At 49.4% G+C, this 27,002-nt stretch overlaps 2 protein-coding genes across 3 annotated transcripts in view; one reads left to right on the forward strand and one right to left on the reverse strand.

Moving 5' to 3' along the window:
* DYNC2I2 (dynein 2 intermediate chain 2) overlaps window positions 1–27,002 on the forward strand; it is a 210,553-nt gene that overhangs the window by 133,231 nt on the left and 50,320 nt on the right. The gene's annotated exons all lie outside the window — the stretch shown is intronic.
* SET (SET nuclear proto-oncogene) lies at window positions 6,713–20,691 on the reverse strand. Of its 2 annotated transcripts, none has more exons than XM_050760277.1 (8): window positions 19,982–20,691; window positions 12,498–12,555; window positions 11,701–11,843; window positions 10,950–11,053; window positions 10,744–10,857; window positions 9,598–9,768; window positions 9,360–9,506; window positions 6,713–8,453 (listed from the first exon to the last, which is right to left on the reverse strand). In XM_050760277.1, exons 1-8 carry the CDS (start codon window positions 20,091–20,093, stop codon window positions 8,430–8,432), a joined length of 873 nt encoding a protein of 290 aa, XP_050616234.1. In that variant the 5' UTR covers window positions 20,094–20,691; the 3' UTR covers window positions 6,713–8,429. The 2 variants fall into 2 exon arrangements, with proteins under 2 accessions (XP_050616234.1, XP_050616235.1); XM_050760278.1 differs by lacking the exon at window positions 19,982–20,691 and adding an exon at window positions 14,068–14,504.

Here is a 27,002-nt window from a genome sequence, read left to right on the forward strand (position 1 = left end):
TGTTGTTAGTGTAATGTGGGCTAATCCAAAATTGCCCTTCTCCTCGGAGTGGGTGGCCCAGAGGAGATATTAGTCACTACAAGAACGTATACTAGGCCAGGCGCAGTGGCTCACGCCTGTAATCCCAGCAGTTTGGGAGGCCGAGGCGGACGAATCACGAGGTCAGGAGATGGAGACCAGCCTGGCCAACATGGTGAAACCCCGTCTCTACTAAAAATAGAAAAATTAGCCTGGCGTGGTGGCGGGCGCCTGTAATCCCAGCTACTCAGGAGGCTGAGGCAGGAGAATCGCTTGTACCCGGTAAGCGGAGGTTGCAGTGAGCCGAGATCCTGCCACTGCACTCCAGCCTGGGCGACAGAGTGAGACCCCGAGACTCCGTCTCAAAAAGAAAAAAGCTTTAAAAAAGAAAGAACGTCTGCCGGGCGCGGTGGCTCACGCCTGTAATCCCAAAACTTTGGGAGGCTGAGGCGGGCGGATCACCTGTGGTCGGGAGTTCGAGACCAGCCTGAACAACACAGAGATACCCCGTCTCTACTAAAAATACAAAAAATTAGTCGGTCATGGTGGCGCATGCCTGTAATCCCAGCTACTCAGGAGGCTGAGGCAGGAGAATCGCTTGAACCCGGGAGGCAGAGGTTGCGGTGAGCTGAGATCATGCTGTTGCACTCCAGCCTGGTCAACAAGAGCGAAACTCGGTCTCAAAAAACAAACAAACCAAACCAAACAAACAAACAAAAAAACACGTATACTTGTGGAAAAAGTAAATCCTCACCCCAAATTATGGTAAATTACAAATTACAGATGAATGAACCAGACCTCTCTTGGGCCCATCTCTTAATCAGACTGAGCTTGCTGGTTCAGCCCGTGCCACTTTTTAGGGCTTTACCCTAAAAAACCCCTCCATCCACATGTGAGAAAAGACACAGCTGGTGAAATAGACGCCATTATCTCAGCCCAAGGGAGGTGTGCTAGTCACTGCCTAGTCTACAGCAGGCCATTCAGCCCGTCCTGGCATCTTGCGTTTATGGGAGGTTGTGCCAGGACTTTGTGGAGGAGCGTCCTCCAGGAGGTGGAAAGGTGATGAAGGATCAAGTACTGACAGTGACTTGGAACAGACAGGCTCCGGTGCTCTTACTGAAGGAAGCCACATGTTGTGCTTTGCACTAATCACTTCCCTCACAATGGACTGGAAAATAAGTGAAATTGGTTGAGCCATGGACAATGCTGGGTTGTCCCGCTATGGGAAGTCAACCAAGTGGTATTGACATATAAGCAAAGGCAACCTGGCTCTGTGAAATATGCCCAGATTTAATAATCAGAGGCAAAATGTGACATTTACACATTAGAATTGTTGAGGTCTAGACATTAACACAAGCACCTGGCACATAGTAGGTTCTTTAACATGGGGCTTGGCTGGGCATGGTGGCTCATGCCTGTAATCCCAGCACTTTGGGAGGCCGAGGACAGCAGATCACGTAAGGTCAGGAGTTCAAGACCAGCCTGGCCAACATGATGAAACCCTGTCTCTACTAAAAAAATAAAAAGGCTAGCCGGGCGCAGTGGCTCACGCCTGTAATCCCAGTACTTTGGGAGGCCAAGGCAGGTGGATCACAAGGTCAGGAGTTCGAGACCAGCCTGGCCAACATGGTGAAACCCCGTCTCTACTAAAAATACACACACAAAAAAATAAAATTAGCTGGGTGTGGTGGTGGGCGCCTGTAATTCCAGCTACTAGGGAGGCTAAGGCAGGAGAATTGCTTGAACCCGGGAGGTGGAGGTTGCAGTGAGCCAGTCACGCCACTACACTCCAGCCTGAATGACAAGAGCAAAACTCCATCTCAACAACAACAACAACAAAAAAAAAAGAATAAAATAAAAAATTACAGCCGGGCGCAGTAGCTCACACCTGTAATCCCAGCACTTTGGGAGGCCAAGGCGGGTGGATCACCTGAGGTCCGGAGTTCGAGACCAGCCTGACCAACATGGAGAAACCCCCGTCTCTACTAAAAATACAAATTAGTCGGTCGTGGTGGCGCATGCCTGTAATCCCAGCTACTCTGGAGGCTGAGGCAGGAGAATGGCTTGAACCTGGGAGGCAGAGGTTGCTGTAAGCCGAGATCGCGCCATTGCACTCCAGCCTGGGCAACAAGAGCGAAACTCCATCTCAAAATAATAATAATAATAATAAATAAAAAATAAAAAATTACAAAGACTAGCTGGGTGTGGTAGCTGGTAGCGCACACCTGTAGTCCCAGCTACTTGGGAGGCTGAGGCAGGCAAATCGCCTGAACCTGGGAGGCAGAGGTTGCAGCGAGCTAAGATCATGCAACTACACTCCAGCCTGGACAACACAGCAAGATTCTGTCTTGAGAAAAATAAATACAATAATATAAAATGGGGGTCAAAGAAATGCTATTATCCATCATTTAGAAGCAAGAAGGGGCCGGGCACGGTGGCTCAAGCCTGTAATCCCAGCACTTTGGGAGGCCGAGACGGGCGGATCACGAGGTCAGGAGATCGAGACCATCCTGGCTAACACGGTGAAACCCCGTCTCTACTTAAAAAAAAATACAAAAAACTAGCCGGGCGAGGTGGCGGACGCCTGTAGTCCCAGCTACTCCGGAGGCTGAGGCAGGAGAATGGCATGAACCTGGGGGGCGGAGCTTGCAGTGAGCCGAGATCAGGCCACTGCACTCCAGCCTGGGTGACAGAGCGAGACTCCATCTCAAAAAAAAAAAAAAAAAAAAAAAAAAAAGAAGCAAGAAGGTTGATCAAGCCCAGTGGCTCATGCCTGTAATCCTAGAACTCTGGGAGGCTGATGAGGCAGGAGGATTGCTTGAGGCCTAAGAGTTCAAGACCAACCTGGCCAACATGGTGAGACACCATCTCTTTTTTTTTTTTTTTTTTTTTTTTTTTTGAGACGGAGTCTCGCTCTGTCGCCCAGGCTGGAGTGCAGTGGCACGGTCTCGGCTCACTGCAAGCTCCGCCTCCCGGGTTCACGCCATTCTCCTGGCTCAGCCTCCCGAGTAGCTGGGACTACAGGCGCCCACAACCGCGCCCGGCTAATTTTTTGTATTTTTAGTAGAGACGGGGTTTCACGGTGGTCTCGATCTCCTGACCTTGTGATCCGCCCGCTTCGGCCTCCCAAAGTGCTGGGATTACAGGCGTGAGCCACCGCGCCCGGCCGACACCATCTCTTAAAAAAGTAAAATAAAGGAGTAAAAAAGCCCTCAACTTCTCACCTCAGCTGATCAAAAATCCAGGAATCCAACTAACAAGGCTTCCGCACCTTTTAGGAATTATCCAGTGGTGTAGTCAGTCCAGCCAGCTAATTAACCCTTTAAAATGTGTATTTGCGGCCGGGCGCGGTGGCTCACGCCTGTAATCCCAGCACTTTGGGAGGCCGAGACTGGCGGATCACGAGGTCAGGAGATCAAAACCATCCTGGCTCACACTGTGAAACCCCGTCTCTCCTAAAAATACAAAAAATTTAGCCGGCCGCGGTGGCGGGCGCCTGTAGTCCCAGCTACACGGGACGTTGAGGCAGGAGAATGGCGTGAACCCGGGGGGCGGAGCTTGCAGTGAGTGGAGATCGCGCCACTGTACTCCAGTCTGGGCGACAGAGTGAGACTCCGTCTCAAAAGAAAAAAAAAAAAAAAAAAAAGTATATTTGCCGTGATGGCTAAATGTTACTTCTGGAAGCCAAGAGTAATCTGAGATAACTCTCCGTAGGAGGGTGCTCACATCTCAACTCCTGGCTCATTTATCCACTCAGTGCAGGAAGGAAGCTGCATTCGATGGTTTTCCAAGTTTGGTTGGAAAGTGGCTTTTTGTTTTTGGTTTTGGTTTTTTGAGACAGAGTCTTGCTCTGTCACCCAGGCTGGAGTGCAGTGGTGCCAATTTTGGCTCACTGCAACCTCCACCTCCCAGGTCCAAGTGATTCTTGTGCCTCAGCCTCCTGAGTAGCTGGGACTATAGGCACGTGCCACCACACCCAGCTAATTTTTTATATTTTTAGTAGAGATGGGGTTTCACCTTGTTGGCCAGGCTAGTCTCGAACTCCTGACCTCATGTGATGCACCTGCCTCAGCCTCCCAAAGTGCTGGGATTACAGGTGTGGTCCACCGCACCCGACCTGGGGAGTGTTTTTCACAGGGGAGCGTTTACACAGGGAAGCCAAGTCCTGGACTGTTGGGTGAGTTTGACCAGGTAGCTGCATCTTACTTCTGATGGTGATAATACTTCATAAGACTGGAGTTCTTAGGCCGGGTGCGGTGGCTCAAGCCTGTAATCCCAGCACTTTGGGAGGCCGAGACAGGCGGATCACGAGGTCAGGAGATCGAGACCATCCTGGCTAACACGGTGAAACCCAGTCTCTACTAAAAAAATACAAAAAACTATCCGGGCGAGGTGGCGGGCGCCTGTAGTCCCAGCTACTGGGGAGGCTGAGGCAGGAGAATGGCATAAACCCGGGAAGCAGAGCTTGCAGTGAGCTGAGATCTGGCCACTGCACTCCAGCCTGGGCAACAGAGCGAGACTCCGCCTCAAAAAAAAAAAAGACTGGAATTCTTAGGAAATTAGTGTTCAGCATTCAGTGGACTGTGAATAGCGCAAACCAACTTTCTAGCCAGTTGGCCTTAAAAGACTATAACTTGCCGGGTGCGGCGGCTCACGCCTGTAATCCCAGCACTTTGGGAGGCTGAGGCAGGTGGATCACCAGAGGTCGGGAGTTCAAGACCAGCCTGACCAACATGGAGAAACCCTGTCTCTACTAAAAATACAAAATTAGCCTGGCATGGTGGCGCATGCCTGTAATCCCAGCTACTCGGGAAGTCGAGGCAGAATCGCCTGAACCGGTGCTGTGAGCGGAGATCGCGCCATTGCACTCCAGCCTGGGCAACGAGAGCAAAACTCCATCTCAAAAAACAAAAAACAAAAATTATAACTCAACTGAAAGGAACCTAAAACTTGTCAACAGACTGCATGAGGAAACATTTTCCCCCTTCCATGCATACAGCTTTTTCCTTCTCAGTGTTGCAACCAGTCAATTTTTGGTTTTTTTTCTGAGACACCATTTCAATCTATCGCCCAGGCTGGAGTGCAGTGGCATGATCTCAGCTCACTGCAACCTCTGCCTCCTGGGTTCAAACAATTCTCCTACCTCAGTCTCCCAAGTGGCTGGGATTACAGGCTCATGCCACCATGCCTGGCTAATTTTTGTACTTTTAGTAGAGATAGAGTTTCACCATGTTGGCCAGGCTGATCTCAAACTTCTGACCTCATGATCTCCCCACCTCGGCCTCCCAAAGTGCTGGGATTACAGGCGTGAGACACCACACCTGGCCCTACAACCAGTCCATTTTTATCTTGGTTTGTCTGGGTAGAATCTGAGCACACAATGTCACCAACTACAGTTGGCCCATACCCTCCACTTTAAAAGTCCTTGCTATTCTGCAGCCCTTTGCCTCAGGCCTATTAAAAAGTAAACTACTGCTGCTCTGCCACCCAGGCTGAAGCACAGTGGCAAAGTCATAGCTCAGTGCAGCCTCAAACTCCTGGGCTAAGGCGATCCTCCTGCCCCTGCTTCTCAAGTAGCTAGAATTAGCCTAGTGCCACCACACCCGTTTTTTTTTTTTTATGGTAGTGATGGGATGTCCCTGTCTTCCAGGTTGGCCTAGAGCTCCTGGACTTACACAATGCTTCAGCCCGGGCCTCCCAAAGCACTGCAATTACAGGTATGTGCCACTGTGCCCAGCTTCTATTTTCTATTTTCAAATGTCCTTGAGAAAAGGAGCTGAGCCCGTTCTAATACACACTAAAGACCAGCCCAAGAATTCGTCTTGCAATTGGACACAAGGTATGCCGGCTACTGTGTACTAAATTTTTTGGTACATTAAGGTTGCCATTTTGCTTTCTCACAGCCTAGTTCTCTTACAGATTCACAGATACTAGGAGCACCTCAGGATATCACAACAGTTGAGAGTGAACTACTACCTTAAAGGGCTCCCAATTTTTGACATTCCCCAAAATAAACATTATTTGTGACCTATAACCTGACAGCCCTAGAATCTCACCAGCATGTAAAATCACTAGTTGAAGTATCACTGTTAAGTGTGTGAAAAAGTATTACAGGCTTGTGGATATTCATTCAAATGACTACAGTAGCCCCACTTATCCAAAGGAGATACATTCTAAGATGCCCCAGTGGCTGCCTGAAACCACAGGAGTACCAAGCTCCATACAATTTTTCCTATACATGCCTATAAAACTTAACTTCCAAATTAAGCACAGTTAAGAGGTTAACAGTATAGGACCATTTTGACAACTATTATATACTGTAACTGTATACATTCACACATGTAAATGTATACCGTCTCAAAATATCTGAACTGCAGCTGACTATGTGTAGCTCAAGCTGCAGATAACAGCACCCACCTTACTGGATTTTCTTGCCAGTGAAAAAGTCCTTTTGAGACTTCAAAATGAAAATGCTATACTCGCCCTCTCAGAAACTGTATCCAAGTAAGATATTTGAATTTATCCTTTACTTGTACACCGACCAGCTCAAAGCTTTCTAAACCAGTTATACCATTAGTGCTAGCCCACGCTTCCCCAGTCACTAATGATGTGAAGACAAAAAAAATACAATTTCTAAATCCAATAGCAAGTAACATTCCTCTACAAAACAAGGAGAATGACCCCAGTCCAAAAAAAATCTTTATGTTCCTTTATTGGAGCAAGATTCCTGATCGGTATACAGTGATGTATTTACTAAACAGAGACCTGTGCAGAAATTACATACTATCCATCTAGATAGGTTGTTACACTTTTGCCTATTGATGGAATAGTTCCATTTATCAAGTTTTATACATCAAAAAGCTTTTGAATTTCACCAGACTGTCCATTAATTCACCTCTGAAAAAGTGGCATTTAATTTCAGCAACTATATTTTACAGCATTAAAAAGCTTATGCATTAGGGTGCTTCTCTGCACAATGGCATTGAGCAGACAGAGCCGAGTCCCTTATCCCACCCAGATTCACAGTCACATTTGAGAGCTTTATACCAGAGAGCAGGGACAGTTACTGCTAACCATCACAGACTTCTGAGAGCCTATCTTCTTGGCCACATTTTATACAGCCAATGAAGACATGCCAGCAACTGTCCCACGTATAACTTTGCATTAGAGCACCAGGTCTGTTGGATGGTGGTGGCAGGCACTATTACTTTATATCCAGGTAAAAGGCCAATTTTAAAAACTGCCACTTGGAGATAAAAATCAAGGGCACAATATACCCAGAAAAGTATTGAGCAATCTGGTATCCCAAATGATGTGAACACTTTCAGAAACCAATGGTAAATTGAACCCACGTTTCCCAGCTATGGAGATATTAATACATTGATTCAAATCCCATTACTCAATCCACATAGCCCTGAGGTCATCCTGCAAAGTGCGTATCAAAAAATACGAAGTTAGGGTGACAAAGTTTGACAGTGATGTTATACAAGTCAAACCTGGAAGGTCATAGTAAGCATACCTATGCTGAGAGAAAAGCATCAAATCCTTTGTGTACACATTTAGTTTTATTGTAACAAAGCAACTTGTACACTTTTAACGTTTAAAACTGAGCATCATCTTTCCTTTCCAGTGAAACAAAAAGAAAATTTAAAAATAAACAGGAACAAAATTACAATAGAGAATGTCAATTCCAAATAAGATCCTACAGGTTCTGCTGATTCTCCCATTGAGTGGCAGGGCTCAAGTCATCATTAGGAGAGAATTTATTTTTAAAAGTGTCATCTTAAACTGCAAGGATGTCTGTCAAATATCACAATTAAACATGCCAAAGGAGAAGCCATGTTGTCAAAATGCCCACTTAACCCACCCAAACATCTCAAACCCACCCTTTGCTGACCTTCTATAACCCCATTTTTTTAAGTTTTTTTTCTTTTTTTAAACAAGAGAAAGTAGACAGATACATGTTGGTAAATGCTAACTGTCCATATTCACATAGAGACACAGTGTACTCTCTGAGCCCAATATACAGAGAAAGGAGGAAAAAGCTAGAATTCTATGCACTACTACACAGGGGCCTAGCACCCTCCAGCCTCCAGCAGAGCGAAGGGAGCAGGGTTTTCTTTTTCCCACAGAGCTCGGTGCTGTTGATTCCATACAGTTTTTGTTGAGACAGGAAGGGATAAAAATGAACTTCGAACAGAAAGGGGTAGAGACTCTTTTCCCATTGTATTCTGCTCAAGGTATTTCCCCCCAAATAAGTTGAGAACCATGGAGTAGAGAAAAGAGACCTCAAGAACAGGGTGACTGAGCACAAGAGGAAAAAAAAAAAAAAAAAAAAAAAAGACTGCAACTTGCTCCCAGGGACTGGAGAAAATTTAAAAAAAGGAAGGTTGGAATCCATCAGTGTTCTATTAGTCATCTTCTCCTTCATCCTCCTGAAAGAAAAAGTGGGCAGTTAATCTTCACAATTAATGCTGAGACTTGCTTTCACATGGACCACAATGGACCCCATAGAACATATGCCCTGGGGGCACTCCAGTTTCTAAACCTGTAAGTCAGCTGCATCTGTTCGAAGGAAACACCCGTGTTGATGTTGCTTATTAGTAACTTTTCAGTTCTAACCAAATCAGGCACATTTCAGATCAAATAATCCGAAATAAAACCAACCTATCCTAATTCGACTATTCAGGAATTGTGCAGTTTGTCGAAAATATGTAAAGCTTTATTATTTCAGAGATGTCAGAATTTGACCAGCTACACTGCCTATATTGCTTAAGTACTGGCTAGAGAAAAACAAGCTTGGGTGGTCATAAGACTAACCAAAACAAACAAACAAAGAAAACCCAACTAGTTAAACATTAGTACCACATGCTTATCAAACATTTCCTTAATTCTTGAACAACAAAATGGCTTATTTTTTCCACAATCAGTTCTGGTCAGTTCTACCACACTATATATACAACCCCCAAAATAACATGGTGAATTTTTTTTTTTTTTTGAGACGGAGTCTTGCTCTGTAGCCCGGGCTGGATGGAGTGCAGTGGCCGGATCTCAGCTCACTGCAAGCTCCGCCTCCCGGGTTTACGCCATTCTCCTGCCTCAGCCTCCGGAGTAGCTGGGACTACAGGCGCCCGCCACCTCGCCCGGCTAGTTTTTTTTGTATTTTTAGTAGAGACGGGGTTTCACGGTGTTAGCCAGGATGGTCTCGATCTCCTGACCTCGTGATCCGCCCGTCTCGGCCTCCCAAAGTGCTGGGATTACAGGCTTGAGCCACCGCGCCCGGCCAACATGGTGAATTCTTTAAAGGTTATCTTTGCGGGGTTAGCCAAATTTTCTTTTACCTCTCCTTCCTCCCCTTCATCATCATCTTCATCTTCTTCACCTTCATCCTCATCCCCTTCTTCATCAATATCTTCTAATCCTTCCTCCTCTTCATCATCATCATCATCTTCTTCTCCTTCTCCTTCTTCATCATCCATATCAGGAACCTTAAAAAAACACCACAGTGTAAGGACTCGTAAGGACTCATTTTTAAACTGAGACAAGTCCAACTTTGAATAAATGAGTATTTCAACTCACCAAGTAGTACTGTAATGGGTTTGGCCAAATATCATCTTTGATGACCTCTCCTAACTCATCAGCACCTGCATCAGAATGGTCAGTAAACCAGGTAAAGAAGCTCTCTGGTTCCTCATGCTGCCTCTTCCTGCTGGCTTTATTCTGCGTTTGACTTGAACGTTTCGTCAAATCCTAAATGAATACCGGAAGAGCTTTTGATACAATCTCTCTATAACACCAAAACTCCCTATAATTTAAAAAATAAGATTTTCCCCAAAAGCTCAGCAAAAAAAAAAAAAAAAAAAAAGCAGTATACTATATACACTATTATTATTACCTAAGAGCAATTATAAAACTGTACAGCAGGTAGAAATAGTATCAACTAAATTTGGTTTTCCATAAAATTTCTTCCACTGTAACAGCCACTAGCACAACACAGCTCAAATATCTAAATTATGTCTTACTACCTAAATACGGATGTAAATGATTTTGAGAAATGGCAAGCCATTTGAAGAGCTCAGTCACCATTGCAGAAAAAACAACAACAAAAAATTTAGTCCAGTTCTCTCTTTTTTTTTTTTTTTAAAAAACGCAGTCTTGCTCCGTTGCCCAGGCTGGACTGCAGTGGCACAATCTCAGCTCACTGCAAGCTCCGCCTCCCGGGTTCACACCATTCTCCTGCCTCAGCCTCCTGAGTTGCTGGGACTACAGGTGCCCCCCACCACGCCCAGCTACTTTTTTGTACTTTTAATAGAGACCATGTTTCACCATGTTAGCCAGGATGGTCTCTATCTCCTGACCTCGTGATCTGCCCACCTAAGTCTCCTAAAGTGCTGGGATTATAGGCATAAGTCACCACGCCCAGCCCCAGTTCTCAATTCTTAAACTTGGGCTAAATTTTCTCTTTTTTGTTGTTTCTTTTTTTTTGAAGGGTCTATGTTGCCCAGGATAAACTCCTAGGCTCAAGAGATCTTCCTGCCTACATCTGTAACATCTAATGAGAACTTAAACTATTCTAATATTTGGCTTCAGCACACTGGAACGTTTTATATATTTTAAGGTTTTCTATTTAGCCACATTACCAACGTATCAAGCACTTGTAAGCGGTTAAAACTAAAGTGAAATAGGTAAAATGCTATTTTTGTCAAATAATTCCTCAAAGCATACCTTTCCAGATTTCCATTTGATTTCGGTGGACTTTGAAGATGGATCACCACTCTCATTCAGATGAAATTCTTTGGAGAGAACTTTATTTTCAAAGTAAGGATTTTCATCAAAATACTGAAATTGAAAGATATGAAATATGAACAGGTCCAACCAAAGCTCACATTAAATTCCACAGTGGCAAACAAGATTAAGTTAGAGATACTTACAAAATCTATTCTGTAACCTGATTTAATATCTTCAAATTCTGTCACTTCAACTCTGGTCAAATAATGCAGTGCCTCTTCGTCTTCCTCCCCAAGCAGTGCAGACACTAGGCCAGAAAATTACAGGTCAGTTGAATTTTCAACAGGCATACACTAACAACAATTTAACTGATCCCTTTAAAATTTTTCCAAACTTAGAATCTTTGGTTTTATAAACCCATTATTAACTAAAGGCAATTGCTCAATGTCAGACTGTCACTATCTTTCATCAAGCAATTAGAATATAGCTTCTCCTAAACAGAATAGAAAGCAGTAGCTGCAAGTCTTTTCCCATCTTCTGAGTTTTTTTTTTTTTTGAGACACTGTCTGGCTCTTGTCACCCTGGCTGGAGTGCAATGGTGCACAATCTCGGCTTACTGCAACCTCCCCCTCCTGGGTTCAAGCGATTCTTCTGCCTCAGCCTCCCAAGTATCAAGTAGCTGGGATTACAGGTGTGCGCTACCACGCCCAGCATATTTTTTTGTATTTTCAGTAGAGACAGGGTTTCACCGTGTTGGCCAAGCTGGTTTCCAACCTGACCTCAAATGATCCACCCATCTCAGCCTCCCAAAGTGCTGGGATTACAGGTGTGAGCCACTGCACCCAGCCTGTCTTTGTTGCATGTGACCCAACATGTTGGACTAAGTCTTCACCAAGCTTCCTCCATTCTAAGAAACACCATTTATCCTTTAATAATGCTCTGTCCAAAACATACCTTGTGGATGGTTGACAAATGTTGTTACCCAAAAATTTGGGATTTTGGCGATCAATTCTGACCTCTTCTGAAAAAATGGTTGGCGGAGTTTGTTATATTTCTGTTCTACTTTCAAAATCTCCTCACTGGCTTGTTCATTAAGTCTGAAGCAAATGAAAAGAGATGTTGATAATGATAGTATTTAACAAATTAAAAAATTGCTTCAGATTACAGATGTGTATATTTACTTACTAGCTTTAGAACCATGCAAAATACTAAATTACAATAACCATTATCACTTAGTTTAAACACTCAAATCAAAACTAAGATGGCAATTTTGTCTGATTTATCAATAAACACTCAGTAATAATGACTATTAAGAGTGCCCAAACTCAACACTCTGGTAACATTGCGTGTATTTACTTCACCCATTCTATTTCCAGTCCCATTTCAATTGTTTCCCTCAAGCACAATTTCTAAATAAAGTGGCTAATTCCGTAACAAAGTTGTAAGGCAAGTTAGAGCAACCACTGATGCCACACTGCTAAACCATCAGAAGACCTACACTGCAATTCAGACCTACACTGCAATTTTTAGTCTTTGAAAGCAAACCCAAACCTTGTAAGGTCAATGTACTTTCATCAAACACTTTGTACAATCACTTCACCAAAAAACACTGAATCTACGTAAGTATTTCCAACCAAGTTAGAATCATTTCCCCTTTGACAGTGGATAGATCTGACCACAGCTTCAATTATTACCGGGCCATTAGACACATCTCAGAAAATTTATCCAAAGTATATTAAGAAAAATGTTACCTGTCTATTTCATTTTGTACTTCATCAATGTGTTCAATTGCTTCTTGCTGTTCTTTTTCTGCAAAAAAAAGGAGCAAAAAACTTAAAATTCTACAATAAATGTACCTAGTTTTCCAGATGTCAATACTATAATATTCCAAAAGCCATTAAAACAAAAACGCCTACTACAAAGGTAAGTGTTCCACATGTTCATGCTTGTAGCTGACAAATTTCTATTTAATTAAAAGACCATTCACAAGTCATGCTGTCTGCTGGGTTACTCAGAAATTGGTTTTCTATAGCGCCTTTTTAAAGAGTTTCACTACAACAGACCGATCCTTAAGGTTTCTACTATGAAAGATACAGAATAACCTTATTCAGAAGTCTTCACGTTTATTATTTCACATTATACACTTGCAAGAGAACAGTAGCAGCTGCTAACTAGAATATGGAAACTAAAGCCATGACAATGATACAAATTAGGCCACGACTACCACCTATCAAGGCAAAACTACCTTTCATAGAAAGTTGACGACTCTGCTATTACAATGAAGACACCAGACACGCCTACAAAGACTGGAAAGGCACCGGGCACCATCCTACACACTGGCCCTCACCTTCTCAAAGCAGGAACCCCTCCAACCCAATTCAGGCGGGCGGACCTCAGATACGGCCCCACACGACTTTGGAGCACTTACTGGGAGCAAATATTAGATCAGAAAGCAGTGAGGCACAGAAGGGAGAGGAAAAAAAGGGGGTGTGCTCTGGAATAGGTGCCCTTTTGTCCTGTAAAGACTACAACCCCCCTACAAAGCTAAGTGGGTGTGAAGGGGCCAGATCGCGCGGTTCATTTCCGGTAACCATCCCGGGATTGGCAGCCCCCCTGGCGAGAGCCTCCTTGGCAGAGGCCAGCTTTCTTAGCCATTTCCAAGACCCCCGATACACTGGTCGCGGCGCCAGGTTTCTCCGCACGCTGGTGCGACGGGGCGGCCGCCCCACGTGGGGAGTGCGCCCAGGCCGGCCAGAGCATCCTCCCGGCCGGCCAAGGCCCAGCGCGCGGCCGGCCGCGTGCTCCCCGCGCCCCCACCCAGCCCCAGCTCCAGGCAGAAGCCCCGCCGGGGCCAGCCTCTGGGCGGGGGTGCCGGGGGCGCCGCCGCGGGCCGGGCGCGAAGCGGAACCGCGCGGGAGGTCGGGCGCGGGGCCGCGTCCGGCCGCACCATGTGGCGGCGGCGGCGGCTGATGGGAGCGAGGCATCATGGCGGAGCACAATAAAGAGAGGCTTCTCGGGAGGGAGGGAGGGGGAGGAGAGCGAGGGAGGGGGGAGAGGAAGGGGGGGTCTCCTCCGCCCGCGCCGAGCAGGCCGCAGCGCCCCCGCCTCGCAGCGCCGGCCGCCGCCGCGGCGCCACCCAGGCCCCCGGCCCGGCCTCGCACAAAAAAGGGCCCCGAGTCCGCGGGCCCCAGCCGGCCGCGCCGCACCCCCCCGCCCGGCGCCCCCCCGCGCGCGCCCCGGGCCCCGCCGGCGGCCTGCGGCCGGGGCGGGCGGCGAAGATGGCGGCGCGGGCGGGCCGGCCCCCGGGCTCGCCGCTCTCACCTGAGGTCTCGTCGGCCCCGTCGTGGTTGGAGTTGAGCTCCTTTTTACTGACTTTGGCCGCCGGCGCCGACATGGTGCTGCTCCGCGGTCGGGGGGGGAGCGGGGAGGGGGAGAGAAGGGAAGGCGAAGGGGGCGGGCAGGCGGCTTCCCCTCACGCCACACGCGCGGGCGCCCGCTCGGTCCGGCCGCCTCCTCCCGGCGCTCGCTCGCTCTCCCTCCCCCTCGCTCGCTCGCGCGCGCTGCCCTCGCGGCCTGACGCCGAGGGACGGGCTGGGGCGGCGTGCCGGGCCCCGGCCCGGGCTCCTGTTAGCGGAGGGGAGGCGGAGGCGGCGGCGGCGGCGGGTGGCTCGGCTCCCTCACTCGCGCTCGGCGCTCCAGCCAGCTCGCTGCTAGCTCTCCCGAGCCGCCTCCTCCTCCACCTCCTCCTACGGCGAGGGGCGGGCGCAGGGCGCAGGCGCGCCAGGCCCCGCGCGGATGCTCCGCCTCCGGCCGGGGAGGCTCGCGCCGCGGCGCCATTGGCCTGGGCGGCGGGATGAGGGGGCGGAGTTGCGGCGCGGAGACACAGGGCCGGGCGAGAGGCGGGAGGAAGGCGCGCGGCGACGCACGGCCGCCCCCCGCGCCGCGTCCCCTCCCCCGCTCTCCCCTCTCAGGCCCGACCCAGGACACTGGCGCGCGGCAGGCCGGGGGGCGGGGCCTCGCGCGGAGGCGCGGGTGCCCCGGCCGGGGCGTCACGTGGTGAGCGAGCGGCTTCCCTGCTCCACGGGGCACCGGGAGCGGGGCGCCCACCACCCCGAAAGTACAGGCCCGGCCTCGCGTGGGGGCCCCGAATTCCACCCGGCCTCTTGGCGCCTTCCACTTCGTGGAGAAAGCAGGGGGCACCCCATCCTGGATGCCAGATGGGGAACTGCCGATCGGACTCAAACTCGGGCTCGTGTGGGAAGCCCCAGGCTGTGTAGTCCGCGCGCAGGGCCATTCCTGGGTTTTAGTCCAAGCCCTGCCCAGCAAGCTTGTACCCTTGAGCAAGTCACCCTTCCTCTCTGAACCCGTTTCTGTTATGAAATGATAAACGTTACGACACTGAAGCCACATTAAACTCGAAGTCCTGTGAAGGCAGGGAGTACCACATTAGTCCGCAGTGCCCAGTCCCTGCAAGAATCAGACTGAGCGTTAAGTGCCACTTTCAGCAGCGCATGGCACGGTTATCTCACCGAGGCCCCACAACAGCCCCATGCGATAGGCGGTATTCTGTTCCCAGAGATGAAAGGGGCCAACAAGGTCTATTTGAGAGTCAAAGCTCTGCACCACTAAGGAGGGCAGAAGCATTTTGTTTAAATAATACTTTTCAAGTAATGCGGATGCCCCACACTCTGTCCCTCTAACGCCCCAAGACATGAACCACAAAAAGCCTGAAAAAACCCTGATTAGTAGCATTTGTTTGTTTTGAGACGGTAGTAGTCTTGCTCTGTCCCCCAGGCTGGAGTGCAGTGGCGCAATCTCGGCTCACTGCAAGCTCCGCCTCCCGGGTTCAAGCAATTCTCCTGCCTCGGCCTCCCGAGTAACTGGGGCTACAGGCACGTGCCACCACGACTGGCTAATTTTTGTATTTTTAGTAGAGACGGATTTTCACCACCTTGGCCAGGCTGGTCTACTGACCTGAGGTGACCCACCCACCTCGCCCTCCCAAAGTGCTGGGATTGCAGGTGTAAGCCACTACTCCCGGCCAGCACCATTTGTTGATTTTAGTGATACGCTGGCCAGTTTCAAATCCTGGCCACGCAGTGGCTTACTCCTGTTATCCCAACACTTTGGGAGACCAAGGCAGGAGGATCCCTTGGGTCCAGGAGTACCAGTCTTCAGGGAGCCCCAATGCAGCCACTGCACTGAAGCCTGAGTGACAGAGCAAGACCCTGTCTCTAAAACAAAAACAAAAAATACCTGAAATCTCTCTTTGGACTTTTTTTTTTTTTTTTTTGAGACGGAGTCTCGCTCTGTGGCCCAGGCTGGAGTGCAGTGGCCGGATCTCAGCTCACTGCAAGCTCCGCCTCCCGAGTTTAGCCCATTCTCCTGCCTCAGCCTCCGGAGTAGCTGGGACTACAGGCGCCCACCACCTCGCCCGGCTAGTTTTTTTTTTTTTTGTATTTTTTTAGTAGAGACGGGGTTTCACCGTGTTAGCCAGGATGGTCTCGATCTCCTGACCTAATGATCCACCCGTCTCGGCCTCCCAAAGTGCTGGGATTACAGGCTTGAGCCACCGTGCCCGGCCTCTTTGGACATTTTTAACCAGAACGTGGTGTTGGAATTCTGCCTTCCAGACTCAGACTTTACTATTGGCTCTTTTTTTTTTTTTTTTTTTTTTTTTTTTGAGACTCACTCTGTCTTCCAGGCTGGAGTGCAGTGGCGCCATCTCAGCTCACTGCAACCTCCATCTCCTGGGTTCAAGTGATTCTCCTGCCTCAGCCTCCTGAGTTGCTGGGATTACAGATGTGTGTCACCACGCTCTGCTAATTTTTGTATTTTTGGTAGAGAGGTTTTCACCATATTGGCCAGGCTGGTCTCAAACTCCTGACCTCAGGTGATCTGCCTGCCTCTGCCTCCCAAAGTGCTGGGATTACAGGCATGAGCCACTGTGCCCAGCCCACTATCAGCTCTTAAAGTTCAAGCAACATCTTTTATGTTCAAGACAGCGCATGTCTTAGACAGGAGGCTAAGTGAGGGCCTTAGCCTCCTGAGTATCTGGGATTACACGCACCCACTACCACAACAAGCTAATTTTTGTATTTTTTAGTAGAGACAGGGTTTCACCATGTTGGCCAGGCTGGTCTCAAACTCCTGACCTCAGGTGATCTGCCCACCTCAGCCTCCCAAAGTGCTGGGACTACAGGCATGAGCCACCCACCGTGCCCAGCATAAACTAAACTTAGTTGCAAGTGACAGAACCAAGATTCTAAACCAAGTAGCAATGGACAAAGCCCTTACCTTAAAACAGTTTTTCTATTTTTATTTTATTATTATTATTATGAGACAGGGTCTCTCTGTCGCCCAGAACCTTGGCTCACTGCAGCCTTGACCTCCTGGGCTCTGGGGATCCTTCCACCTCAGCCTTCTGAGTAGCTGGGACCACAGGCAAGCACCACTGCCACCTTGCCTAGCTAATTTTTTATTTTATCTTTTGTACAGACGAGGTATCATCATGTTGCCCAGGCTGGTCTCAAACTCCTGAGCTCAAACCATCCTTCAGCCTCAGCCTCCCAGAGCTCTGGGATTACAAGAGTGAGTCATCGCACCCCGCCTCAATTTTTTTTAATGTGACCAACAGTTAGTTAGAAGTACTTTTGACATCATGACCTAGCACACACAAACCAAAACTTACCTTTACCAAAGGTGGTGTGATTCTAATTTCCTATTTAAAATGCAGGGCACACCCCACCAAAGTGATTTCACGACCCACTCCTGGGCTGAGTCTGTCTGAGAACACTATGCCAAGGGCTGCTGCTTCCATCCTCAAAGCCTGACCCACAGGGTCACTCCTGACCCACAACATCTCCTGAGTGCCTGATCTGCCTGTTTCCCAAGCACCTGCAGGGGTCCCAGGGAACCCTGTAATGCCTTCTGACGGGGGAGTGGGCTTTCAGTTTCCCTTTCTAGCCTCCCAACCCTCCCTGCCCCTCTTTTCCTGCCCTTCCCCACACAGTGCTTCTCAAGATAAATGTGAGGAGCACACTAGGAAGTTGAAGAGAAAGAGAAAGCAAAAGGGCCAGGGGTGTCAGTAAACACGGACGAGCTGGGGGCACACTGAGAGGTTGTTCATCCACACTTAGGACTCTGCTCTCTCCCCGTCTCCAATGCCAGTAGCTCTGCATTCTCTCTCCTTGGCCTCCCCCCTCACTCAGAATTCCTCCCTCTCCTCTCTCCTCCCCTTCCTGGCCCCTCTGGTTGTTTTCTTTTGTTGTTGTTGTTCTTGTCGCCCAGGCTGGAGTGCAATGGCACGAACTCGGCTCACTGCTCACTCGGGAGTTCAAGCGATTCTCCTGCCTCAGCCCCCCAAGGGGCTGGGATTACAGGCGTGCGCCATCACGCCTGGCTAACTGTCTTTGGTAGAAATAGGGTTTAGCCATGTTGGCCAGGCTGGTCTCAAACTTCTGCCCTCAGGTGATCTGCCCACGTCGGCCTCCCAAAGTGCTGGGATTACAGGCATGAGCCACCGCACCTGGCCCCCGGCTCCCTTTGAAGAGGACAGAACCCCACCGCCAGAAACACTGGAACAGAGAGAGGCTGGCATTCCCCACAGTGCTGCAATGTCCCAGGCACAGACCAACAAATCTCCAGAGCCTGGAACATCTCCCCCTACAACACACACATCTCTTTGAGCCTCCTGTTCTGATCTGTAAAATTGGGATGTCCACAGCATACGGCTGTCAGGATAGAGAAGTGCTTGGCACAGCTCCTGGCACGCCATCAGTGCCTACTAAGCAGCAGGAGCTGTTATTTGGGTTTAGATGAACCCCCTCACACCTTTCCATCCCTTCCAGTCCTGTTAATGCTCCCAGGAAGCTCACTGGAAGGAGACTAGGAAGACTCATCCACATTTTGCTGCTCACAGTGCGCTCTAGAGCACTGATGATGTGCTAGGCGCTGTCTAGTGCTTCCCCTTAGATTTCAAATCACAGCAAGCCTGGAGATCGGTACTGTGGATCCCATTTTACAGAAGAGAAAACAAGCACAGGTTGTTTTACGTGACTCACCCAGCAAGGTAGGTTTCAAGCTGGGCAGGAGGTCTCCGCATCCCATGTGGAAGAAAAGGGTCCACACTGAGCCCTGAGGCAGGACTCTTAGTCAGTGCTTCTTCCATAAGAGTCGCCTGCCCTCAGCCAATCAAAGCTTCCTGCTTGCTTGCAGGCCCTGGGCCTATCCACACCCAGCCCACGAAGTCTCCACCACAACCCTCCCCTAGGAGCCAGACCTGATCACCAGAACAGTCAACTGTGTATCCAGCTCCAGCTATGTGTCCCAAAATGCAGCCCTCACCTCTGAGTTTAAAGGGGGGAAGGGCACGCATGAAACTGCTGGTTATAATGTAATGACAAGAGGGTAGGGCAGCCTGACTCTGGGACTCCTAACTCCCAAGTGCTGGGGCTCACACGATGCCCGCAGGAAGTGACTTTCCAGCAGAGAGCTGGAGGTGGTACACAGGTAAGGAGAGGACAAGTGGGTATCTAGGCCCCGAGGTCAGAGCGTAGAGTCCCAGGAGGTCAAGGTGAAGGGTACCACATTGAGGGAGGCCCCCAGGTGGGGAGTCTCAGGAGTGTGAACCCAGAGAGGTCGGCGGGGACCGGGTGGGCGGGCCCCAGAAGTTTCTGAGCACCTGGAGGACGTGGGGAGGCAAGGGAGGGGTTTAAGCCGGGGAGTGGGCCACGTGATTGGCTATGCTCAGGCTGAAGGGGAGGAGGAGGAAGCTGGAAGCCAAGATGAGGAGGTGGCAGAGATTCAGGCCAGAGTTGTGGGCCGCCGTCGGCAGCAAGAACAGAGAGAGAGGTGGACAGATCTGAGAGATACTGAGGTAGAACCACCAGGAATCGGGCATTTGACTGGATGTGGGGGGTGAAGGAGGGGCCTCAGGCTGGCTGGCAGTGCCCCTTGCCAAGAAAGGGACCCCCAGAGGAGGAAGTTTGGGGGCTGGGGAGACAAGCTCAGGGGTCAGTGTTGAGTTGGGGGCAGGGATGAGCTCCCGTGCACTCCCGTTCTCCCAGTCTAGTCCCTTCTGGTTCTTCACGTAAACTTAATCCACCATCCCAGGCTTAAAACCCTTCAGGGGCGCTTAGGGGTCACATCTCAAGAGGGATTGGGGGGGAAAAATCAGAGAGTCAATCCTTGCAAATCCCTTAAATCTCCAATAAAACTTAGCGCAGAAACATACCTCCCTTCTTCGGCAAGCCTGCAGAGGCTGATGTCTCCTCCGGTCCCAGAGCAGGCGGTGGTCTTGGTTTCTTCTTTTGAGGCAGGAGTGGAGACTGGCGTTTAGGGGCCATGCTGTTAGGGAAGTCCTAGAACCAGACCACGAGTCTCCTCACCCGTCCGGAAGCAGGCTGAACTCTGAGACTGCCCCAGGTGCCAGCGGTTTAAATCTGCACTGGAGCCGCCCTGCCTGGAAGGGATATTTACATGACAGTGGGACACACACCCCAGCCCCCTCCCCCAGCCTCATCCCACCCACCCTCCAATCAGGAGAAATTTCTTTTAGTTGCTCTCTGCCTCGCTCTGCAGGGGCACTCTTGGCTTTGGGGGAGGGGGCAAGTTCTTCCTTGAAAGCAGTCCTGTGCTTTCTATACCTCCTGGTTTCATGTAAACCCCTGCAGCCTATCCCCCAGTTCGTTCCCAAACCCCCAGGTAGACAGGCCTGCCCCTACTGAGAACTTATCCTCTTTTTTTTTTTTTTTCTTTGGCCTCCAGAAGATTTAAACACGTGCTATTGCCTCACCTAAGCTTGGAACATTCCTCAGTAAACCACACCCCCACCGCCCGGTCTAGCTAACTCCTTCCTGACCTCCCTTGTCTCTGCTTGAAGGGATAGATTAATGTTGAAAAAAAGGTTTCCCAATCAAGAATTACAAAGGAATTAGATGCCTGCATTAAAAAAAAAAGAAAGGAAGAAAGAAAAGAAAAAAGAAAGAATTACAAAGGAAGAGGGAAAAGCAGGAATCTTTGGAGGCTTGGAGTATTTATTCACTTTTCACTTGTTTTAGAAAGGGATACAAGTTAAGAGTTAGAAGAGGTTTATTTTAGCTGGGCTTGGTGGCGGGCACCTGTAATCCCAGCTACTGGGGAGGCTGAGGCAGGAAAATCACTTGAACCTGGGAGGCGGAGGTTGTAGTGAGCCGAGATTGTGCCACTGCACTCCAGCCTGGGCGACAGAGTGGGACCCTGTCTCAAAAAAAAGACTTTTTTTTTTTTTTTTTTGAGACGGAGTCTTGCTCTGTCACCCAGGCTGGAGTGCAGTGGCCGGATCTCAGCTCACTGCAAGCTCCGCCTCCCGGGTTCACGCCATGCTCCTGCCTCAGCCTCCCGAGTAGCTGGGACTACAGGCGCCCGTCACCTCGCCTGGCTAGTTTTTTGTATTTTTTTTTTTTTTTTTTTTTGAGACGGAGTCTCGCTCTGTCGCCCAGGCTGGAGTGCAGTGGCCGCATCTCAGCTCACTGCAAGCTCCGCCTCCCGGGTCTACGCCATTCTCCTGCCTCAGCCTCCCGAGTAGCTGGGACTACAGGCGCCCGCCACCTCACCCGGCTAGTTTTTTGTATTTTTTAGTAGAGACGGGGTTTCACCGTATTAGCCAGGCTGGTCTCGATCTCCTGACCTTGTGATCCGCCTGTCTCGGCCTCCCAAAGTGCTGGGATTACAGGCTTGAGCCACCACGCCCGGCCAGTTTTTTGTATTTTTTAGTAGAGATGGAGTTTCACCGTCTTAGCCAGGATGGTCTCGATTTCCTGACCTCGTGATCCACCCGTCTCGGCCTCCCAAAGTGCTGGGATTACAGACTTGAGCCACCGCGCCCGGCCGACTTTTTTTTTTTTTTTTAAGGCAAGGTCCCATCCTGTCTCCGAGGCTCAAGTACATTAGTGATCATGGCTCACTGCAGCCTCAACTTCCCAGGCTCAGGTGTTCCTCCCACCTCAGCCTCCTGAGTAGCTGGGACTACAGATGTCGCCCTATGGGTGGCTAATTTTTTGTATTTTTAGTAGGCACAGGGTTTGGCCACGTTGCCCAGGCTGGTCTCCCAACTCATGGTCCCAAGCCAACTGCCCACCTCAACCTCCCAAAGTGCTGGTATTACAAGCACGAGCCACCACACCAGACCACAAGAATTTTTACTATTTATTTATTTATAGAAAGAGTCTCACTCTGTCGTCCAGACTAGAGTGCAGTGCCATGATCCTTGGCTCACCTCCCAGGTTCAAGCTGTTCTCTTGCCTCAGCCTCCTGAGTAGCTGGGGTTACAGGCGCCTGCCACCACGCGTGACTAATTTTTGTATTTTAAGTAGAGATGGGGTTTCACCATGTTGTTGAACTCCTGACCTCAAGTGATCCGCCTGTTTCAGCCTCCAAAGTACTGGGATTACAGGTGTGAGCCACCGCGCCCAACCCAGAAGAATTTTTAGAAAGCCACTTGTCTGGGGGTGGCAAAGGCCACTGTCATTGGGGGTCTGTCAGGGCATAAAAATGAGTAAGGCAAAATCAAAAGCACAACAGCTAATAGAAGGTAGAACGGTACAACTGCAGCGGAAAACTGCATACCACGACTACCCAAGCTGAATGTGTGCATGCTTTGTGACCCAGCAATGGTACTCCTCGCTACATCTCCAACAGATATACATAACATATTGGTACAAGAATGTTCACAGCAGCAAGATTCCTAATAGACAAACTGGAAACAATGCAAATGTCTGTACAAGGTGGAATAAATACATTGTGAGACATTCAAGGAAAGGAATGTTACAAATAAATGAAAGTAAATGGGCCGGATGCGGGAGGCTCACGCCTGTAATCCCAGCACTTTGGGAGGCCGAGGCAGGTGGATCACCTGAGGTCAGGAGTTTAAGACTAGCCTGGCGGCCGGGCGCGGTGGCTCAAGCCTGTAATCCCAGCACTTTGGGAGGCCGAGACGGGCGGATCACGAGGTCAGGAGATCGAGACCATCCTGGCTAACACAGTGAAACCCCGTCTCTACTAAAAATACAAAAACTTAGCCGGGCGAGGTGGCGGGCGCCTGTAGTCCCAGCTACTCGGGAGGCTGAGGCAGGAGAATGGCGTAAGCCCAGGAGGCGGAGCTTGCAGTGAGCTGAGATCCGGCCACTGCACTCCAGCCTGGGCGACAGAGCGAGACTCCGTCTCAAAAAAAAAAAAAAAAAAAAAAAAAAAAAAAAAGACTAGCCTGGCCATGTGGTGAAACCCCGTCTCTACTAAAAATACAAAAATTAACCGGGAGTGGTGGCACACACCTGTAGTCCCAACTACTCGGGAGGGTGAGGCAGGAGAATCGCTTGAACCCAGGAGGCTGAGGTTGCAGTGAGCTGAGATTGCCCCACTGCACATCCGCCTGGGTGACAGTGAGACCCTGTCTCAAAAATAATCATAATAGGCCAGGCATGGTGACTCATGCCTGTAATCACAGCACTTTGGGAGGCCGGGGCGGGCAGATCACAAGGTCAGGACATTAAAACCATTCTGGCTAACACAGGGAAACTCCATCTCTACTAAAAATACAAAAAATTAGCCAGGCGTGGTGGCGGGCGCCTGTAGTCCCAGCTACTCAGGAGGCTGAGGCAGGAGAATGGCGTGAACCCGGGAGGCAGAGCTTGCGGTGAGCCGAGATCGTGCCACTGCACTCCAGCCTGGGCAACAGAGCAAGACTCCGTCTCAAAAAAAAAAAAAAAAAAAAAGCTGAGGTTTCTCTGGTGGAAGAAAAGGTGGAGGATGTGCCATCACCACCCATGTCCCTCATTGCTTCCCTCTCTGCTTTTTGAGCTGCTGAGACTCTGGGCGTCTTCTAATGCATTTTTGAAAGTCACAGGTGTCTTGATTTTACAAAGGGCAAGCTGAGCCTGAGAGAAGTGATTTGCCTAAGATCATGAAGAGAATAACCAAGTTCCATTGAGAACCAGATTCGAGGATCACCTCATCATAGGGATGTGCTTGCTATCAAGCCTAAGTCTCAGTGTATACATCTGTAAAATGGATAATAATACCTGCCTCTTTGTTTTATTTATTTATTATTATTATTATTTTAATTTTTTTTTTTTTTGAGACGGAGTCTCGCTCTGTCCCCCAGGCTGCAGTGCAGTGACACAATCTTGGCTCACTGCAAGCTCCGCCTCCTGGGTTCACGCCATTCTCCTGCCTCAGCCTCACAAGTAGCTGGGACTACAGGCGCCCGCCACCACACCCGGCTAATTTTTTGTACTTTTAGTAGAGACAGAGTTTCACCGTGTTAGCCAAAATGGTCTTGATCTCCTCACCTCGTAATCCACCAGCCTCGGCCTCCCAAAGTGCTGGGATTACAGGCATAAGCCACCACTCCCAGCCCTCTTTGTTTTATTATAAGATTACCTGGCAGGGCACGGTGGCTCACACCTATAATCCCAGCACTCTGGGAGGCTGAGGCAGGTTAATCACTTGAGGTCAGGAGTTTGAGGCCAGCCTGGCCAACAGGGTGAGACCCCATCTCTACTAAAATTACAAAAATTAACTGGGTGTGGGCACTCATAATCCCAGCTACTCAGGAAGCTGAGGCAGGAGAATTGCTTGAACCTGGGAGGTGGAAGCTGCAATGAGCCAAGACCGTGCCACTGCACTCCAGCCTGGGCGATAAGAGCAAGACTCCGTCTCAAAAAAAAAAGAAAGAAAATTACCTGTGGTCTCCACACATGAGCATTGAAAATGAAAAATTAATTTTTTTGCACCTGGCCTCTTAAAAAAAAAATTAGGCTGGGCGTGGTGGCTCACACCTATAATCCCAGCACTTTGGGAGGCTGAGGTGTGCAGATCACCTGAGGTCGGGAGTTCGAGACCAGCCTGACCAACATGGAGAAACCCCATCTCTACTAAAAATACAAAATTAGCCAGGCGTGCTGCACATGCCTGTAATCCTAGCTACTCGGGAGGCTTAGGCAGGAGAATCGCTTGAACCCGGGAGGCAGAGGTTGCAGTGAGCCAAGATTGCACCACTGCACTCCAGCCTGGGCAACAAGAGCACAACTCCGTCTCAAAAAAAAAAAGAAAGAAAAAGAGAAAACTGTAGCTAAGACGAAGGGAAAAAAGCAAAGTCCAAACCCACGTGGTTAGTATGTTACCATTTGTGTAAAAGAGGGGTAGATAAAAACACTTTGCCAGTATACCTTTAACACAGCTATTGAAGGATTCCCAAGAAACGAATCACATGGCTGTCCCCGGGGAAAGGACTTGGTGGTCAGAGGTGAGAGGACAAGGATAGGTGGTAGAAGTGTTACTCTACCCTGCCGTGCATTTATTTTATTTTATTTTTTTGAGATGGAGTTTCCCTCGTGTAGCCCAGGCTGGAGTGCAGCAGCATGTTCTTGGCTCACTGCAACCTTCTGCCTCCTGGGTTCAACCGATTCTCCTGTCTTAGCCTTGCGAGTAGCTGGAATTACAAGTGCCTGCCACGACGCCAAGCTAATTTCTGTATCTTTTTTTTTTTTTTTTTTTTTTTTTTTTTTGAGACGGAGTCTCGCTCTGTCACCCAGGCTGGAGTGCAGTGGCCGGATCTCAGCTCACTGCAAGCTCCGCCTCCCGGGTTTACGCCATTCTCCTGCCTCAGCCTCCCGAGTAGCTGGGACTACAGGCGCCTGCCACCTCGCCCGGCTAGTTTTTTGTATTTTTAGTAGAGACGGGGTTTCACTGTGTTAGCCAGGGTGGTCTCGATCTCCTGACCTCATGATCCGCCCGTCTCGGCCTCCCAAAGTGCTGGGATTACAGGCTTGAGCCACCGCGCCCGGCCCTTTTTTTTTTTTTTTTGAGACGGAGTCTTGCTCTGTCGGCCAGGCTGGAGTACAGTGGCGCGATCTCAGCTCACTGCAAGCTCCACCTCCCGGGTTCACGCCATTCTCCTGCCTCAGCCTCCCGAGTAACTGGGACTACAGGCGCCTGCCACCACGCCCAGCTAATTTTTTGTATTTTTAGTAGAGACGGGGTTTCACCATGTTAGCCAGGATAGTCTCGATCTTCTGACTTCGTGATCCGCCCACCTCGGCCTCCCAAAGTGCTGGGATTACAGGCGTGAGCCACCGCGCCCGGCCTTTTTTTTTTTGAGTAGAGGTGGGGTTTTCCCATATTGGCCAGGCTGGTTTTGAACTCCAGACCTCAGGTGATCCACCCACCTCGGCGTACCCAAAGTGCTGGGATTACAGGTGTGAGCCACCGTGCCTAGCCTGTGCATTTTGTTTTCTTATTTTTGCTTTTGAGATGGAGTCTCACTCTGTCACCCAGGTTGAGTGCAGTGGAGCGATCTCAGCTCACTGCAACCTCTGCCTCCTGAGTTCAAGCAATTCTCGTGTCTCAGCCTCCCTAGTAACTGGGAATATAGGCACAAGCCACCACGCCTGGCTGATTTATTGTATTTTTTGTAGAGACGGAGTTTCACTATGTTGGACAAGCTTGTCTCCAATTCTGCTCTGCATTTTGAATTTGGAGCCTTATGAACTTTTTTTTTTTCTTTTTTTGAGACAGAGTCATAGGAGTGAACTATGGCACCTGGCCCTTTGTGAACATATGACATTAAAAATAAAACTGGCTGGGCACAGTGGCTCACACCTGTAATCCCAGCACTTTGGGAGGCCAAGGCGGGTGGATCACGAGGTCAGGAGATTGAGACCATCCTGGCTAACACGGTAAAACCCCATCTCTACTGAAAATACAAAAAATTAGCTGGGCATGGTGGCGGGCGCCTGTAGTCCCAGCTACTCAGGAGGCTGAGGCAGGAAAATGGTGTGAGTCCGCGGGGGTGGAGCTTGCAGTGAGCGCCGAGATAGTGCCACTGCATTCCAGCCTGGGCAAAAAAGAGCTAGACTGCATCTCAAACAAACAAACAAACAAACAGAAAACAGCTGGGGCCAACCATAGTGGCTCAGGCCTGTAATCCCAGCACTTGGGGAGGCTGAGGTGGGCAGATTACTTGAAGTCAGGAGTTCGAGATCAACCTGGCCAACATGGCAAAACCCTATCTCTGCTAAAAAATACAAAAATTAGCCTGGCGTGGTGACAGGCACCTGTAGTCCCTGTCTCCAGTAGCTACTCTGGAGGCTAAGGTAGGAGAATCACTTGAACCTAGGAGGCAGAGGTAGCAGTGAGCTGAGATCTCACCACCGTACTCCAGCCTGGGTAACAGAGCAAGATTCCATCTCAAAAAAAAAAAAAAATTCAAGCACCTA

The sequence above is a fragment of the Macaca thibetana genome, chromosome 15 (genome assembly GCF_024542745.1).
Source record: "Macaca thibetana thibetana isolate TM-01 chromosome 15, ASM2454274v1, whole genome shotgun sequence".
Taxonomy (NCBI): Eukaryota; Metazoa; Chordata; class Mammalia; order Primates; family Cercopithecidae; genus Macaca; species Macaca thibetana.

Bases quoted from the DNA above. Each gene is read 5' to 3' on its own strand.
- SET (XM_050760277.1), bottom strand. From the start codon at position 20,093: ATGGCCCCTAAACGCCAGTCTCCACTCCTGCCTCAAAAGAAGAAACCA. The intron at 11,844-12,497 runs GTAACATTTTTC...CATTTGCTTCAG, and splicing joins GTACAAAATGAAATAGACAG to ACTTAATGAACAAGCCAGTG. The intron at 8,454-9,359 runs GTAAAAGAAAAT...TTTTTCTTTCAG, and splicing joins ATGAAGGGGAGGAAGGAGAG to GAGGATGAAGGAGAAGATGA.